At 54.8% G+C, this 17,545-nt stretch overlaps 1 protein-coding gene across 2 annotated transcripts; it reads left to right on the top strand.

Annotated features, from left to right (window-relative positions):
* Nucleotides 1-2,911: 2,911 nt before the first annotated feature.
* BAP1 (BRCA1 associated protein 1) lies at nt 2,912-17,446 on the top strand. Of its 2 annotated transcripts, none has more exons than XM_054387351.1 (17): nt 2,912-2,948; nt 6,520-6,549; nt 6,650-6,704; nt 7,389-7,521; nt 7,917-8,036; nt 8,502-8,563; nt 8,639-8,781; nt 12,035-12,113; nt 12,828-12,951; nt 13,276-13,393; nt 13,738-13,925; nt 14,212-14,345; nt 14,905-15,377; nt 15,474-15,634; nt 16,365-16,457; nt 16,963-17,035; nt 17,313-17,446. In XM_054387351.1, the coding sequence occupies exons 1-17, from the start codon at nt 2,912-2,914 to the stop codon at nt 17,444-17,446; spliced, it is 2,157 nt and encodes a 718-aa protein (XP_054243326.1). The 2 variants fall into 2 exon arrangements, with proteins under 2 accessions (XP_054243326.1, XP_054243327.1); XM_054387352.1 differs by having other exon boundaries at nt 12,882-12,951.
* The last annotated feature ends 99 nt before the right edge of the window (nt 17,447-17,545 follow it).

Consider the following 17,545-nt stretch of genomic DNA (forward strand, 5'->3'; position numbering starts at 1 on the left):
TTACAGTGGCATCAGCTTGCTCCCCTCAGCTGTGGTGGATGGGATGCCAAGGCCAGCTCCTGGGCAGGTCACCCCCTGTGGCTGCGGGGCCACCTCCAAAATAGGTAGCACATTGGGGTGTGTTGTCCACCCTCCTTGCTCTTGCTGGGTGCTGTGGTGGGTGCAGGGCCATAGTCACAGGGCATGTTGGGGTGTGGCACATGAGGTGCCACTGCTGAGCTGTCACCACAGGGAGCTTTCCCACTGGCTTTCTCCACAAATATAGGGGCCAAGCACAGTGCCACAGGGAGCGGCTGATGGCTCCAGGCTCCTTCTGTGCCAGCGTGGGGCCTGGGAAAGATGATGCCTTCTCTCATGGTGGGAAAAAAACCCACCCCACAACACCTCTGTGCCCAGCATGAGTCCTGCCATCTACTTCAATAAGGGCTAGGGCTGTGCTGTGCCAGCCAGGGTGTGTCCTGGGAATGAGGGCTCCTTCCAACCTTCCCTATGGCACCAGGACAGGCTCAGCAGAGCCAGCCTGTGTCTAGGTGCAGCTCCCTCGCTTCCCGTCTGGCCCCCCACCAGCCACAGACCGTTTTAGTGCTGGGCAGGGTCAGGGAAGAAAGCAAACGGCTGTTAGACTCGTTCCTAGGTAAACACAGGAGAGGCACTGATGCCACTGCTGTCATTGTGCCCAGGCTGAAGTGGGGACATGCAGAAGAAGGTGAGCCCAGCAGTTAGGGGGGACTGCACCCCAACCCAGGTGTGTTTCTGGTGGTTGGTGGCCCTGTGGGGCTGAGAGAAACAAGGATGGTTTGGGGAAACTTGATTTTGGCTGGGGAAGTTAAATCAGTACCCAGGGCCTCCCACAAGGGCAAGAGCTGGGGGTAGGTGTGTAGAGAGCACACACAAGCTGCCAGCAAGGTGCTCGCTAGCTTTCCTCGCCCGACGTGAGCTCACTCACCTCACCCGGTCAGCCGGGGGTGATAAAGATCTCCCCCTTCCGGAGGCAGGGCAGCCCCACACAATGGTGTGAACGGCAGCCCTGCCGGCATAGGCATTGTTCAGAGGCAAAGGAACGGGAAAGAATAAGCATAATAATAATAATTAAAGCCCCTAAATAGATCGCACAAAGCCAGGTCATGACATCATCACTCCTCCCTCGTGTGTGTGTTTGTGCTGCTGCAGCAGAGCACCGTGGCCCACTGCCGAGACTTTAATGGGAGCAAAGTCCCTGGAAGCACTGCCCTGCCCCACACCACACCTGTGAAGATGAGCTGTGGGTCCCGACCCCCTTCTCCAGCCATCCGTCTCACCTCCCCTGCACACTCGGGGTGTCTGCTGGGATGGGACTGCTGTGGTGGGGCTGGCAGGCTGGGACACATCCTGCTGGGTGGGGAGCAGAGCCAGCAGCACTAATTCACAGGCCAGTCTGAAGCCAAGCACGCAGACCTGGGGGGCGCAGAACAACAAGCAACAAGTAGAGACAAGGAGAGACATGGATGAAGAGCCAGAAATAAAGAAACAGAAGTCTGATCCCTCAGGGCCTGGATTTAATGGCTCTGAAACACTTGCAATGGACCACACCACTGAAAACCCTGCACCTTGTTGCCTCTGAGCAACCTCTTGTGCACTGCAGAGCAGGGGCTGGGCTGCCGTTGCTGCTGGGAGGCAGCAAAACAGGTCCTTGGGGCTTCTGCTGTGCACAGGACCTGACCTGATCTGGGCTGTGACAAGTGCTGGAGGTGACTCCAGTGTTTCAGACTAAGCAGGAACAATGTCTAGAAGAAAATAGTCCCCAGAAGGGTCTGTCCCTCCTAGTAAATCCCTGTGGTGGCAGAGCCTGGGTACCCCCTGGGCACGTTTACATGAGTGAAGCTGGAGCAGGATGGCTTTTGTCAGGCATGCAAGCAGGTTTCTGCGTAGCTCATGTTCCAGCCTTATCTCTCATGATAGTCAGCCATGAGAGGCAATCTGGGTTGCTAGACATTTCCAGGGGCTAAATAATGAACACATCTTCACCCAGGCTGGAAGCTGGAAGGAGACAATTTTATTGGGTAAATACAGCCCTGCTGCCTGCTGGTCTCCTCTGCATGAGGGGAGCAATCCCTACCTGTTCTTGTTGCTGCTGGCCAAGCCCTGTCCCAGGGCTGGGAGTGGGGTGAGGGGAGCGCTGGGGGATGGGGTGTGTGTGGGAACCGACACAGAACAAAGCTGTGGCAGGGGGACAGGCGCAGCCACAGATACAGCTCCTATTTTTAGCCCATTTCCTAAGGAAATGCAGCACAGGGGCGCCTGCTCACCCTGGGAGCCTCCCAGCCTCCGAGGTGGTCTAAGTGGAGCTACTGGTAGAATCAGGGCTGGTGTGGCTGGTCCCAACCTCACCAGAAGCCCTCACAGCTCAACATGGTACAGACTAGCCCCTGACGATAGGCTTAGTTCTAGCTGCAGGCCTGTGTCCTTCACAACAGGCCCAGGCCCAGTTCCATGATCGTATCCTTCCTAACAGCCCCTGGCACAGTTCCAGGCCCGGGTGCCTCCTGACAAGCCCGGACCCGTTTCCACACCCGGGTCTTGCACGACAGGCCCGCGTTCAGTTCCGTGCCCGGGTCCCTCACGACGGGCCCAGGCGCCTCACGCCAGGTCTCGCGGGGAGGCTCAGGCCCGATCCCGAACGCCCGCCACTCTGCGCTTGCAGGGTACGGAGCCGCAGGGCGCAGCAAGAGACGCCACAGCCTGCACGCCGGTCCCAGCCCTCCCCACCGCCGCCAGACCTCCGCGGCGCCGCCACTGCCCTGGCGCGCGGCGTGGCGCGGCGCGCGGGCCCTCGCCCGTGTCGCTCGGTGATGACGTATGAGGCGGCGACGGCGGGGCCGGCAAGGGGGGGTGGCGGAGCCGGACATGGCGGCGCGGCCTGCTCCGCGGGAAGATGAATAAAGGCTGGCTGGAGTTGGAGAGCGACCCCGGTGAGCGGCGGGGAGGCGCCGGGGCGGGAGGCGGGCCCGGGGCTCTAAGGGACAGGCCAGGGGTAGGGGCTATAGGGTGCAGGCCTAGAGTAGGGGTGCAGGGAGATAGGGGTTGTGGGAATGCGTGGGAAGGGAACGAGGACAGGGGAGGAGGAACGGGGGGAGGAGGGCCTGGGGAGGAGAAGCTGCTAAGAGAGCGTTTAGGGGTGCGGCCGGAGGGTTGGGAGGCCAGGCGAAGGTGCAGAGTTTTGTGGAGCAGGAGTAGTGTGGGTCCTGAGAAGAAGTGGGTCTCTGCAGCATTGCGGTATATGGGGTTAGGGAGATGTTATGGGGGTGTAGGGCAAAGAGAAAAGGGCTTAGGAGGATGGGTCTGTGTGGGCTGAAGGCAGGGATGGGCTGCAGGAGCACTGTGGAGGATCAGAGAGGGGTCTGGGTTCTGTAGCGCTTAGAAAGACTGAGATTCCCCAGACTCCTCTCTGTGTGTGATCTGATAAACTCAAGGGTCTCCGTGGAAGGCATCTGAAACGCCATGAGGGTGCAGCATGAAGCATTCTTGTTTGAAAATACACTCCAAAATATCACTGAAATGTGTGTATGGAGTGCCCCTGCTACAGAAGCAGCTCTGACTGGTGATTTCCCCAGAGCTTCACAGGCAATTTGAGGATGACCTGTATCACTTGGGAGCACACGAGGGTGGCATCTCAGTTTATTGCATGTTAGATCCTGTCTTTGCTTTGCAGCTGAATAGGTGGATCAAATCATCTTCCCAAGGTAGCCCAGGAAAGTTGCTGAAGAGCCTGGTATGGTGCCTGAGCAGCCAGGAGCAGGACAGTCATGGGTGTCCCCTTCCCACTGCATTGGAGAAGGTGGTTTCTGTGGTGGAGTCCCAGAGTTTGTTTTGTAGGTTAGGATTTGAAGGCCAAAGCCAGCGTAAGCTGTGGCATTGGCTGAGTGTTGATGGTCTCAGAGTTGCAGTAGTGTGATTTGGGGTTGCCCTCTGGGAGTGTGATGGATTATTTTTGAGACTGGGGGTGAGAAAACAGAACCCCTGACATTACACTCATCTTTCTGCACTCAGTGAAGGAGTTTGTCTGCCATTAGTCTCTCAGTCACTCCAGGTTTTCCTGCTCTCTATCTTCTTTTTACTTGCACTTGGAAATTGCAGAAACCATTTCTGTTCTCCCCCTTCTTTGTCACGACCATGCTGAAGACAGAACATTTTTCACAGTCTCATACCTGCAAGGGAAGGTTATTTGCTTGGAAGGTTAAACTGGGCAGGGGCAGGCTCTTGGCATGCTGCAGCTGTGCTGCTTTCAGATGTGTGGAGGTTTGGATGCAGAGGTGGGAGCTGACCTCTGCATTGGGCTTGGCCTTCAGCACATCCTGTAAGCCACTTGGCTCTTGCCGTGGGCTATTGGACTGAAAGCTCCTGGTGCTTTACCATCAGGAAGGGTTGGCAGAGCCAGCTGTGGGCTATGGGCATGGCTGCTGGGTGGAGAGGGGAATCTTGGGAACCTCCGGGCTGCTGGCGTAGTGCTGCGTGTGCTGGTGGACACCAGAATGTTTCTTCGGCTGACCCAAGCTGGGAGAGGGGTTTCATGCCTTAAGGAGTGATCACAACAGCAGGGCTATGCCTTTTGTAGGTGCTGAGGTAATATGAACTGTTGAAATGAATTGGAGAAAAACTGTGGTTGGAAGGGGCCCCTGGAACTCTTTGGCCCAAAGCAGAGCTAACTTCAAAGGCAGTTCAGGTTACTCCTGGCTGTGTCCAGTTGAAGATACCCTAAAAGGAGATTTGTGTGCCCACTGGCTGACCGCTGGTAACAAGGAATTATTTTTTGCTGGGTGCAGACTTAGAATTTCTCTTGCTGCAGCTTGTTCCCCCTCACTTCATGTCCTTTCATGATGTGCTTGGAGAAGTTTGGCTTCATCCTCTCTTATTGTCCGTTCATGTTGATTAGATGGGAGGAAAACACAGTGGCTGACTTCCCATCTCCTTCTGTGCAGCCCTGCTGGCTGAAGCATGATCCTGGAGAGCTGCTGCAGAGATGAAGTGCTCCAGGCTGAGGCACAGCTAGCTGGGGTGTCCTGCTTGATGGTCTTCTGGTGGTACCTGCAGGAGCTGCACTGCTTTCAGCATTTACAGTTTGTGTTCTCAAGGTCTTGCTCTGATGCAAATCCTTCCTGGCTGCAAGGCAGAGCTTGTGACACGGTTCACATCTCATGTCACACGTGTTTTGCTGCAACTGCTGAAACTGGAGAGAGTGCAGGAGTGAGGCTGTGACTTTGGCACAAGCTTTAACAGTTGAGATACTCCAGCTGTCAACAGCTGCAACTCCTGTTTCCATCATGGACACCATCTAGAGGGAACAAGAACTGTGGCTCTAGTGAGCACCTGAAGACCCTTGTGGTATGAAAGGATCACTTGCCCTAAGGGTGTTGCTGCAGAGGTTGCACTGATGCTGTGGCACTGCCTGAAGTCTCTCTAGATGTCACCTGTATGACACAGCCTTCCACAGCATCAAAGTAATTGGAGCAAAACCATCTCCATTGGGAAGGTGCTAGGGTTTGCTGTGATGGTGCTGCAGGGCAAGGAGGCTGTCAGTGTTTAAAGCATGTCAGTTCCATAGTGTGTTTCTTCCCACTGACAGTTTGGGAAGAAATACCATGTTTTCTGCTAAACTAATGAAGAGATTTTTGCTCCCAGAAGTTTTCTCTCTGTTTTAGTCATTTTGACTTTGGTTATGGAAGCCTCTTGGGCCCTTCCTTTTTTGACTGAACCACTTCCATCAGGTTCTTTAAATCTGTTGCTTACAGGGATGTTTCTCAGGATCGAATCCTTTTTTATATTCCCTGGGCTTCCTCCCAGGCTTTCAGCAGCCTTTGTGTGGGAGCAAAAGCAGGGGATTTATTATTCCAGCCTCAAGCTCGTTTAACTCTGTGTGCAGGGGACTGAAACTAGGCTGCTGCTCCCTTCTGATGTCTCTTTGCTGTTGTCTCTGGTTCTGTCCTGTAATGGGAATTTTGCAGTCACTGGAGACAGGCTCCTGGATTTGATCCCCCCTGGAGATCGGGAGATGTAGATGAGCCTTTTGGCCCTGTTGCTGTGAGCTGCCTTTCCCTTTGCTGGCTGACTTCCACTATAGGAACAGGAATGCTCTTTTTAAGTATCCTGTGACCTAGTCACCCAAAGCCTGAATCTTGTTTGGGGACTCCCTGGTGCTGTTCATGGTGGGGATTTACTTCATGGCAGGTCATCTGCAGTGGGTCAGGATGCTGAAGGTGGGTCTGGCACCACTGAGCTGTGGCAGGAGAGGGTTGGTTCAGATCCTCTTGAGGAAAAGGGTGATGAAAGGAGTGGAGGAGTGAAAGTAGCCAGAGCACCTCTGTAGTGAGACAAAGCTCAACAGCTCTCTGCTAAGGAGTCACCATGATCTGGTGCTGCTACACTGTGTTTTTTCCCTCTGTGCCTTGGCCAGGGACTGCATGGTAGCTTTGGGGCCTGCTGGCAGCAGGTTTCCTCTCTGCTTTCTTCAGCTACATGTAACCTGCTGGTTTTGTTCCTTTCCAGGTCTCTTCACGCTCCTGGTTGAAGATTTTGGTGAGTGCAGGAAACCTTCCTGGGAAGTTGGTTCTATTTTCCAAATTACCCCAGGTCCTTTCTGGTGGCCTTTATACTATCTTCTGCTCCTTGTTTGCAGGGGTCAAGGGAGTGCAGGTTGAGGAAATTTATGATCTGCAGAGCAAATGCCAAGGGTAAGTACCAGGAGTGAAGTGTGAGATTGGTTTAGCAGTCATTGTGTCTGTGGACTGGAGAACTCATCGCCAGGCATTTGGAAGGGCTGCTGTGAGCTCCTTGGTCATGGAGGACAGCACTGCAACTGATGAACCAGGAGCTCCTCATCTCATGCCTTGAGGTCTTGTGGGGCAGGTGGGGAACATGCTTCAAGAGAGTCCTCTCTCTTTCCCTGGGGAGAGGTGCAGTGCCACACAGGTACTTGTAGTGTGGGCTTTCTCCCTGTCTTAGTGCTTTGAAGTACTTTTGAGGCTCTCATGGTCTTAATAGCCATTGTCGGAACTCCTCTTGTAATGAATACAACTTATATTGAAAAGGAGGAGTCATCTGGTGGTCAATCAGTATCCAGAGGTGAATTTTGTCTCCTCTTTATGTCTTGAGCATCTTAAGACCTGTCAAACCCCAAAGTTTTCAAGCTTGATTGTTGTCTGAGACCAGAGCATCAGTGCAGGAGAGTTTCCTGGGTAATGTGGACTGAGGAAGCAAGGATGATCACATCCAGAAAGCTGGGACTGGTGATTCTGCTTTTCCTCTCCCTCTTTACTCTGCCTGTGGTTTGAAACGGAAGATTTCTGTCACTGGGCAGAGCAGTTCCACTGGTGTGGTCTCTCCAAAACAATGCAGCTGCTGGCTTCTCTCCGCAGCCCTGTGTATGGATTCATCTTCCTGTTCAAGTGGATTGAGGAGCGCAGGTCACGCCGGAAGGTCTCTACCCTGGTGGATGAGACGTCGGTGATCGATGATGACATCGTTAATAACATGTTCTTTGCTCACCAGGTAGGCTGGAAGCCAGGGGAAGGGGGGTGCGTGGCTGTCTTGTGTGACACCTCAGGGAAGCAACGTGATGCTGAGAGCCTGCGCCGCTCTTGCTGGTCCTGAGGGTAGCTTCTCTTTCCTGTGAGTCCCTGCCCAGACCTCCAGGTTGGAGGAAATCCAGTGAGGGTTGCTGGTCTGTCTGTTGCCGGTGCTGTGCACAGAGACTCATGGGGCATACTGCAGCTTGATAAAGGAGACTGACCTCCTCCCTTCCTTTGAGAGCCAAGGTCAAGTTGCTGCTCTCACAAATGGTTCTTGTATCATTACCTTTCAAATGAATGTTGTTGACTCTGAGGAGCTGTTGAAGGGTTGCCCTTGTTCCTTCTGGTTAAGATGGTCCTTGTGTTACCCTCCAGCTGATCCCAAATTCCTGTGCAACCCATGCCCTACTGAGCGTCCTCCTGAACTGCAACAATGTTGACCTGGGGCCCACGCTGAGCCGCATGAAGGATTTCACGAAAGGATTCAGCCCAGAGGTAGGGCTGGGGCTGCATGAGGCTGTGTATGGGTGGCACTTGTGCTCCCTTTTGGGATGATGCTTTAACAAGCTGGCTCTTTTCTAGCCCTGTGTGGCTGCACACTGCATCAGTATTGCCTCTTCTCCCATCTTCCTGCCTTGCCTGGCTCAGGGCCTTGGTGCCCTGATGCTGGACACAGCCCTGAGCCTTCTGTCAGGTTATTCCCTAGCCCAGGTGTGTTATCTAAATCTGTGATCCAGTTTCCTCTCCCCTACCTTCAGACCTGTCTTGAAGCCTCTTCAGCAGAAATGGTGTGTTCTTTCCACCTTGGGTTTTACTTCTACCTCTGCAGAGCAGAGGCTGTGCCTGAAGGTTGCTCTCCCAGTCCTGTGTACAGATGCAGGGAGTAAGGGGCTGGTTGCTGGGTGAAGCATTTTGTTTCCTGTCGTTCTCAGTCGTTTCTTCTCCCGCTCTTTGCTGCAGAGTAAAGGCTATGCCATCGGCAATGCCCCAGAGCTGGCCAAGGCCCATAACAGCCATGCCAGGTGAGTGTGGGGGTCTCTTGCATTTCTCTTTCACTGGAGGTGGCAGGCTCCTCACTGACCTCTTGCCCCTCACAGGCCAGAGCCGCGTCACTTGCCGGAGAAGCAGAACGGCATCAGCGCTGTGCGAACCATGGAGGCTTTCCACTTTGTCAGTTACGTCCCCATCAAGGGACGGCTCTTTGAGCTGGATGGGCTGAAGGTCTACCCTATTGACCATGGTAAGAGCCTGCCTGGCCCTGCTCCTTGGCACTGCCAAACAGACACCCCGTTATGTCCAAATGTATGTGTCATTTCTCGTTGTCAGGCAGCATTAGCTGATGTTTGTGGAGAGTTGCTCCCATGGCCCCCTGATGGGTTCTCAATTTTGGTAGCTTGTTTTGGAGCCTGTGCCCTGGGAAGGGTATCTAGAAGGCAGTTATTTCTAAACGTGCTGCATTGCTTTCTCCAGCCTTGCCGTTTTCCTCCCCTGTTGATCAGGTTCACAAGGTCCTTCTGCAGCTTTGAAATAACTTGATATTAAAGCAGAATGTGTCCCCTACTTACCCTCTCCTTGTGTGCTGGTTTGAGGCCAGCCAGAACATCTCTTGCCCCGAAAGGGACAAAAGAATGACACATGCAAACGGATTGGAGAGTGATGGAAAAGTTTAAATGGAAAAGCAAATTGGTGAAGCTACAGAAAACTACAAATTACAAAGCATAGTGGAAAAGAACATCCTAAAGCATATAGAACCCCCTCACAGAATTCCCAAAAGCTTCCCAATCCTCCCTTCCTCCCACCTGAGGGTCTACCCAATCCCTCAGGGCTCTTCCTTCCCCCCCCCCCTCCCACTGCTAGGCAAGTCTCAGGCTGGCCAGGTCTGAGACTGCCCCCCCTCTCCATTCTCCTCCTGGCATTAGGCCTAGCCAGGCCTAAGAGGCCTGAGATACTCCCCTGGCATTACCCGATAAGAGAGGACATCTCCCATGGGAGCAGAGAGGGAAGAAAGAGGAAAAGGATGACTCTGCAGATGGCTTTATAGGGCGCAGGATTTATGGGTAGAAATACGCCATTTCCTGTGTCCACCCCTAATGGACGGGTACCTGGGACACCAGAGGTGTATCTCATGCAGCAGTGGCAGGGGGCACCCAGCCCAAAGTGCCACATCCCACCCCTTATTTTATACCCATAATTCCTGCACCCAAAACATATCATCAGATCAGAGACAGTTCTTAGATGACATGTCTGGCAAAGTCCAGGTCCTCATCTGGGCGTCCTTCCGAAGAGTCTCTCCCTCGGGCTCAGGTCACAGTTCCAGTTCATTCCAGCTCTTCTCCCTCATCCTGTGGAACCTCCCAGCGACGCAGAGTTCATTCTTCTGCACGGTGAACTCTTCATGGATCCGATGGACATCCTGGCCACCTGGAAATAACCTCACAACTTCTCAATCAAATATCAATCCCCATCCACTCAAGCGGCACGTCTCCACCCCTTGGGGCAATCGAGTCAGAACAATCAGGCTCCTCGACTCGACTCCTTCCACCCCTTGCAGGCAACAGCACGCTGAGACTTTCCAAAGCTGCACGGACCTTTCCCAAGCCCAGTGCTGACCGCTTCCAGCCGCGGCCCGAGGCTAATATGGATGCACACTGCGCACAGGCACACCGCTCCCCCTGAGCGTACGCATGCCAAGGCATGGAGGCATCCGGCTACACATCCCTCCCCCGGAGAGGGAGTGGCTGCACTGCAGCCAGCCGAGAAGAGAGGCGGAGCCAGGTGCTAGGCGCCATTTTCGGAACACGTCCGAGAATCAGGGGAGAGATAACAGCGAGAGCCGCCGTCACCTCTGCAGCCGCGGTACAGATCCAAACCGCCGCCACCCTTCGGGCCACACGAGCAGCTTTTCCAGCCAAAGCTATACTCGCTCCCTGGGCCCTCGGAAGCAGCCTTTGAACTGGAGCCACCGCCCGCCTTCTTGATTACGGGAGCCACCGCTCACCTCCCGCTGTGGCCAGCCCCCACCGCCGCGGGACAAGCCGACCCTGGTCTGCTTCCGACTGTCCCTCCCCCTTCCTCAGCTCCGCGCAGCCCTGCTCACCGCTGGCGCCGCGGGGAACAGAAAGGAAAGAGACAGGCACTGCATTCTTAAGCTTTCCCCCCGAAGGAAATGGCTACAAAATCATCGCTGCTGCTTGGAAGGGCAGGCAGGATTCTACACCACCGCTATGCACAAGGGCATCCCCTTGGAACCCATAAGACACCCACACGATCGCGCCAGCACAAAGCCTTGAGCCCAGCCACCAAAACCAACAACGCCCAGATACCATTTTAACTTTTCCACCCCTGCACCTCTCCAAACCAATTTGCAGAGTTCCACAGGAACCATCCTCTGCTACCAAAAATCTGTGCTGGTTTGAGGCCAGCCAGAACATCTCTTGCCCTGAAAGGGACAAAAGAATGAGACTCACACAAACGGATTGGAGAGTGATGGAAAAGTTTAAATGGAAAAGCAAATTGGTGAAGCTACAGAAAACTACAAACTACAAAGCATAGTGGAAAAGAACATCCTAAAGCATATAGAACCCCCTCACAGAATTCCCAAAAGCTTCCCAATCCTCCCTTCCTCCCACCTGAGGGTCTACCCAATCCCTCAGGGCTCTTCCTTCCCCCCCCCCACCTCCCACTGCTAGGCAAGTCTCAGGCTGGCCAGGTCTGAGACTGCCCCCCTTCTCCATTCTCCTCCTGGCATTAGGCCTAGCCAGGCCTAAGAGGCCTTGAGGATACTCCCCCGGCATTACCCGATAAGAGAGGACATCTCCCATGGGAGCAGAGAGGGAAGAAAGAGGAAAAGGATGACTCTGCAGATGGCTTTATAGGGCGCAGGATTTATGGGTAGAAATACGCCGTTTCCTGTGTCCACCCCTATTGGGTGGGCACCCAGGACACCAGAGGTGTATCTCATGCAGCAGTGGCAGGGGGCACCCAGCCCAAACTGTCACACCTTGTGCCAAATAATTGCTGCGTGTTGAGGCCCAACACAGATCTCAACAGGCTGCTTGGATTACTGCCTTCTTTTACCACTCGACTACTCAGTTGTGTCTTTCAGACACTTATCCCCATTAGGACTTTGCTTCTGGTCTTTGGTAAGGTTCCTCCTTAATGTGCTTGGGGTGCTTAAGCATGGCACCAGCTCCAGTGGCAAGCGGTCCCAGCAGGATCTGGGATATCCTTGGATTTTGTGAGCCCAGAGTCAGTGGATCTCTTGTGGTCTGTAGGGTTCCAAGCTTACCTTTCTGCCCTGAAGATAGTTCACATTTTCCATTCAGACAGCAGAGGCAGGAGGTTCCACATATGGGCTCACAGTGTGGTCTTTCTGCCTCCTGGGCCTTTTCTTGACTTGCTCCCTGGTATGTAAGGGAGCCACAAGACTGCCTGTCACAGGGACAGCAGGATTCACTCTGTGATTTGCTGATTCCAGCTCTGTCTCATCACAGGGCCATGGGCTGATGACGAGGAATGGACGGACAAAGCCAGGAGAGTAATCATGGAGCGCATCGGCCTGGCCACTGCAGGGTAATGTCCTAGGCCCTGGCACAGGCACTGCAGTCCCTGGTGGACTCTGTGTGACCAGTTGCGTGGGTGGAGAATGACGCCTGGGGAGAGGTGCCAGTGTGCTGCCTCCTTGCCTTCTCTTGCCTGCAGTTTGCCTCCTTTCAGAGCACACAGATGCTGCACTCTGTGCAATGTGGAGTCCCTCCAAATGGCTGCACAGCATGAGAAGGTCCAGATGAAGTCCCATGTAGCTTGAGACCATAGGAGAAAGAATGGTGGTTCTGGTTCTGTTCTGAGCCCCTTGGATGTGAGGGTGACCAAGCACTGGCACAGGTTGCCCAGAGGAGTTGTGGAGTCTCCATCCTTGGAGATCCTCAAAAGCCACGTGGATGTTGTTCTGGGCATCTAGTTGGGGTGACCCTGCTGGAGCAAGGAGTTGAAGCAGATGACCTTCACAGGTCCCTTCCCACCTCAACCAACTTGTGACTCTTTGAAGGGTGTTTGTGTTGTGGCTGAAGTAACCTTGGTGTGCTTCTTCAGCCAGTGTGAGACTGACTTGGTTTTAGAGGAAAAGCCTCCCGTGTGTGGGTGTTAAACACCATGTCAGGGGAGGCACTGCCTGGAAGGAGCCTGCAGGAGGTGTGCATGGTGTGGCAGGCAGCTTGTGGAACCCCTCTTTGCTGGTTGATGGTCTTCCCACCCCCAGCTCATGGCTGATGTCTGCTGTCCCTGCAGGGAGCCATACCATGACATCCGCTTCAACCTGATGGCAGTGGTGCCTGATCGGAGGATGAAGTACGAGTCCAAGCTGCACATCCTAAAGATGAACCGCCAGACTGTGCTGGAGGCCTTGCAGCAGGTAGGACAGCCCAGGCCCTGAGGGACTGCGAGCCTGGGGTGGGAATGGGCCCTGTTTTCAGGGTACCACCCTGAGGTGTGGTGGTCTTGGGATTTTGGGGTGTTTCTTGGCTTTGGAAAGTGCCTTCTTAGGAAGAGGATATAACCACCCTCACTGCTTGGCCTTCAGCTACTCACCTGGGAGGTTATCTGTGGTTATGGTCGGTTGTATAGATGAATGCTTGGTGGCTGGGTCACTCTCATGAGTTCAGATCTTGAGTGGGTGGGATGTGGTTTGGGTGACCCCTGTCCAGCACTTATTTTTTGTCTGTCGTTTGCCTTCAAGCTTATCCGAGTAACTCAGCCTGAGCTGATCCAGACCCAGAAATCTCAGGAGTCTCAGCCTCCTGAAGAGGCAAAGCCAGCCAGCAGCAAGACTGTACTTCAAGAAAGTACCCATTCAGGTAGAACCCCATACCAGTGATGCTGCTAATTGTGGAACAAGCACGGACTGGTGGCAACAGCTGGCTGGTCTGGAGCTTGAGGAACTTTTTCTCCAAGCCCAGTTCCGTGTGTACTGTGCTGGAGTGTGGTAGATGCTTTGGTGCCTGGAAGGAGTGTTGGAGGGGCACATAAATAGAAAATGGGAGGGCTTAAGCTTGTGGACATTGGTGATGGCTGAAAGTGGAATGGAAAGTGGGTTTGGTGGTCTGGTGGGGTAAAAGAGGGTGGATAAGGGGTGGCAGAGGACATTGAGTAAAAAGTGGTGGTTCTGATCATGAAATGCTATGCTGTGTTTGTATGGCAGAGGGCAGTGATGAGCCTGCCAGCCAGGGCCACCCTGTGGCTGCGCAGAGCCCACCCAACAAATCCAAACCAGTGGCAAAGACGTCAGCAAGCACTATCAACGGGGCACCTCCAGCCAACCCCAACCCTATTGTGCAGAGGCTGCCAGCCTTCCTGGATAATCACAACTATGCCAAGTCCCCAATGCAGGTAGGCTGGAGCTCCAGACCAGCAGCTTTCCTGACTGGAGCCACACCCCTCACCACCTTGAACAATGGCTGTCAGCCCTTCCCTTGCCTTGCAGCCTGTCCACCCTGGTGCTAACCCAGGCTGACCTGGCAAAAGAGGTTAACGTGGGTCAGCTGAGCAAGCAGGGAGGAGTCCTCCATCTCCTCTCACAAGGGGCAGGCTCCAGTGGTTGGCTGGACTGAGACTGTGTGCACTGGGCTCTTCATTGCCCCGCTGCTGGCAGGCCATCAGCAAGGATGTTTTGCAGGAGGAGGAAGACCTTGCAGCAGGAGTGGGTCGCAGCCGGGTCCCGGTCCGGCAGCACCAGCAGTACTCGGATGATGAGGATGACTACGATGATGATGAGGAGGAAGAAGTTCGTAACACCAACTCAGCCATCAGGTGAGAGCTTGGGCTGAGGGCAGGGAGCTGATATTTATGGAACAGCCAGTGTTGACTCCCAGATCTTTCCCAAGCACTGGCAGATAGAGCCTGCACCTGTGTGTGCAGCTGGGCTGCTCTCCTCTGCCTGCTATTTCAGTGTCCATTTGCTGGATGTTGTGAAGCCCTTCTGTGGCTTGTCACAATCAGCCCTGAAATGTGACTGCCCTGACTGTACCTGCGTGTTGGCAGCAGGCTTTGGGGGATCTTCATTCCCTAGTGCTGACTGCTGGTCAGCTCCTTGGGACAGTGTTGGACTGCTGTGTAGGTCAGGAAGGTGAGGTCACAGCAAGGGGTGTTTGGGCATCCTGGAAGAAGAGCAGGGGCATGCGTAGGAGTACTTCAGTGGTTGGGGAGCTGCCAAAGAAACTAGTGGCAGTGGGGATGACCTAGAAACGTGTCAGGCTTTGCTTCATCCCATCAGCCAGGCTGGAGTGCCGAGTGCACAGCTAGCAGTTGCCTGCACTGGGCTCCCACATCTTTCCACCAGCCACTCACCTTCCCTGCTGTGTTTGGGCAGGTACAAAAGGAAAGGGCAGGTAAAGCAGGAGCACATGGCGGGGCCTGCGGATGGCCAGCTCTCTGTCCTCCAGCCCAACACCATCAACGTCCTGGCTGAGAAGCTGAAGGAGTCTCAAAAGGACCTTTCCATTCCCCTGTCCATCAAGACGAGTGGCGGGGGTGCCGCCGTGGCGGTTGTCACCCACTCCCAGCCCTCTCCCACCCCCAGCAACGAGAGCACCGACACCGCCTCCGAGATTGGCAGCGCCTTCAACTCGCCGCTGCGCTCTCCCATCCGCTCAGCCAACCCCACGCGGCCCTCCAGCCCTGTCACCTCCCACATCTCCAAGGTGCTCTTCGGGGAGGAGGACGGCCTGCTGCGCGTCGACTGCATGCGCTACAACCGCGCCGTCAGAGACCTGGGGCCTGCCATCAGCACCGGCCTGCTGCACCTCACGGAGGACGGCGTGTTCTGCCCGCTGGCTCTTGCAGGTAGGTGCTGCCAGCTTCTGGTGGGGACAGCAGTGGGAGCGCCCGACTCTGGGAGTGTGACAGCTCCTAACGCTTCTGTTCCTCCACACTGCACAGACGGGGGGAAAGGCTCCCCTGCTTCCATCAAACCCGGTGAAGAGGCCCCGGCTGCAGTCAGACTGGATGAGAAGGAGGGCAGTGAGGCCAGTGACAGCAAAGAGAAGGTGGGACTTGGCAGGACCAGTGATCACCCTGGGGGGGAAAAGTATTCTCCCAAGGTGAGTTTTGTGCTGTGACAGCCCTGGGAAGGTAGAGCTCCCTGTGCTCACCTAGAGAGGCAGCAGCGCTGGCCATGACCAAACCACATGTGCACGTTGCCCTGCTCGTGTGGCACTGCAGCCCTGCTTCCAGGAATGGGGCACTGCAGGTGCTGTGCCTCCTGCCATCTCAGTGGCCAGAGCCGCTGGTCTCCCATGGTTGAGATGCTCTGTGTGCTGTACTTTGGGCCAGAGGCTGGTGCAACCCTGCGCCCCCAAATCCCAGCCTGCTGGTAACAGTTCTCTGCCCCTCTGTGCTCTCCAGACAGAGCCAGAGCCAGGACCAGGTCCAGGCAGCACAAGCACATCAAGGGCTCTCTGAAGGCAAGCTTGCTAGGAAGTGTTTTGCTCAAGAGGGAAGTCTTCTGATTTCGTTATTGAGAATAACCAGGCCCTGGGGCGTTTCTCAGGCATGCATGCAACACTTCCCCATGCCCCAGACAACCTGTGCTTGGGCCAGGCTGGGGTAAAACTCATCTGCCCTGGGACTGGCCCTAGTGGTGGCTGGTTGATCAACCTGTGACTCAGAAATGCTCTGCAGTCAACTTTTTGCTTTTCCCCTAGCAAGTGTTTTTTTGCTTTGAATCCTCCTTTTCCTGGTGCAGAGAGAACACCCAGCAGCTCACCCTGCTGGCTCCTGGGCTGTGGTGGGAATCTATCTGCTCATGTTTGATCTGCTTGATCCTGGCAGGAGTTGCTGGCACTGCTGAAGTGTGTGGAGGCAGAGATTGCAAACTATGAGGCCTGCCTGAAGGAAGAGGTGGAAAAGAGAAAGAAGTTCAAGGTGTTTGTCAGTGCTTGTTTGCATTGCCAGATTAGCTCCCTAAAGGTTCCTGTCTGGGGTGTCTTTATGTCACAGTGAAGGGAGAATGGTTCAGCTGTGAATGGTGATGGGGAGCACTTGGGGTATTTTGCCCCTTACCAAACAGCCCTATGGGGCAGAGCTCCTACCAGGGCAGACCCAGAGCTTCTGGGCAGGGCTGGAGGGGGATGCTGGAGCACTGCTGTTCCATCAGCAGTTGCAGGAGGAATGGGAAAGTCTCTGTTCCATGGCCTGGCAGTGTTCCTCACCTCTTCCCAGCTGCCCTTTGTGGAAAATGCTGGCATCTGATCCAGGACAAAGGCAGTCTTCATTGTGAGCTGACCTGAGCTGGGTTGGGAGACAGGTCTGTTCCTGCTCTGGTCTCTGGCATGTGGTTGGGCCAGGCTTGCTGCTTCTTTGCCCTCCGTTAGACTTTGGCTCTCCTTTCTTCCTGCCACCCATTTGTGGATTTTTCATCTCTTTGTAGATCGATGACCAGAGGAGAACTCACAACTATGATGAGTTCATCTGTACCTTCATCTCCATGCTGGCCCAGGAAGGTGAGCATTGCTGTGCAGCCTAAGGGATGGAGCATGGGGCTCAGATTTGGCTGAGGGAGCCACACTGAGCATGGCAGAACAAGAACCAAGAGCCTGAGAAGCTTACCCTACCCCTGCACTTGGGAGCACTCAGTCTGGGGAGCCACACGTTTCTGTTCTGTCTCCTCATTTTATAGTCTCAGGAGGAGCCCACCACTGGGTTTTGGTTGACAGAGGGAGAGCTGTGTGCCTGCACGGGCAATGCCAGCACTCCCTCCACCTGCCTCTCACCCTGCAGGCATGCTGGCAAGCCTGGTGGAGCAGAACATCTCAGTGCGCAGGCGGCAGGGGGTCAGCATCGGGCGCCTGCACAAGCAGAGGAAGCCGGACCGCCGGAAACGCTCCCGCCCCTATAAAGCCAAGCGGCAGTAGCCTGGGAGTCAAGACTGTGAGAGCAGCAGCTGGGCTTGGTGGCTCTGGGCAGTGGCACTTGGCTCTGTGTTACCCTTTGCCCAAGGAGGAGGGACCACA

Source organism: Indicator indicator, chromosome 15 (genome assembly GCF_027791375.1).
Source record: "Indicator indicator isolate 239-I01 chromosome 15, UM_Iind_1.1, whole genome shotgun sequence".
Taxonomy (NCBI): Eukaryota; Metazoa; Chordata; class Aves; order Piciformes; family Indicatoridae; genus Indicator; species Indicator indicator.

Bases quoted from the DNA above. Each gene is read 5' to 3' on its own strand.
- BAP1 (XM_054387351.1), top strand. From the start codon at position 2,912: ATGAATAAAGGCTGGCTGGAGTTGGAGAGCGACCCCG. The intron at 6,705-7,388 runs GTAAGTACCAGG...TTCTCTCCGCAG, and splicing joins CTGCAGAGCAAATGCCAAGG to CCCTGTGTATGGATTCATCT. The intron at 13,394-13,737 runs GTAGAACCCCAT...TTTGTATGGCAG, and splicing joins TCAAGAAAGTACCCATTCAG to AGGGCAGTGATGAGCCTGCC.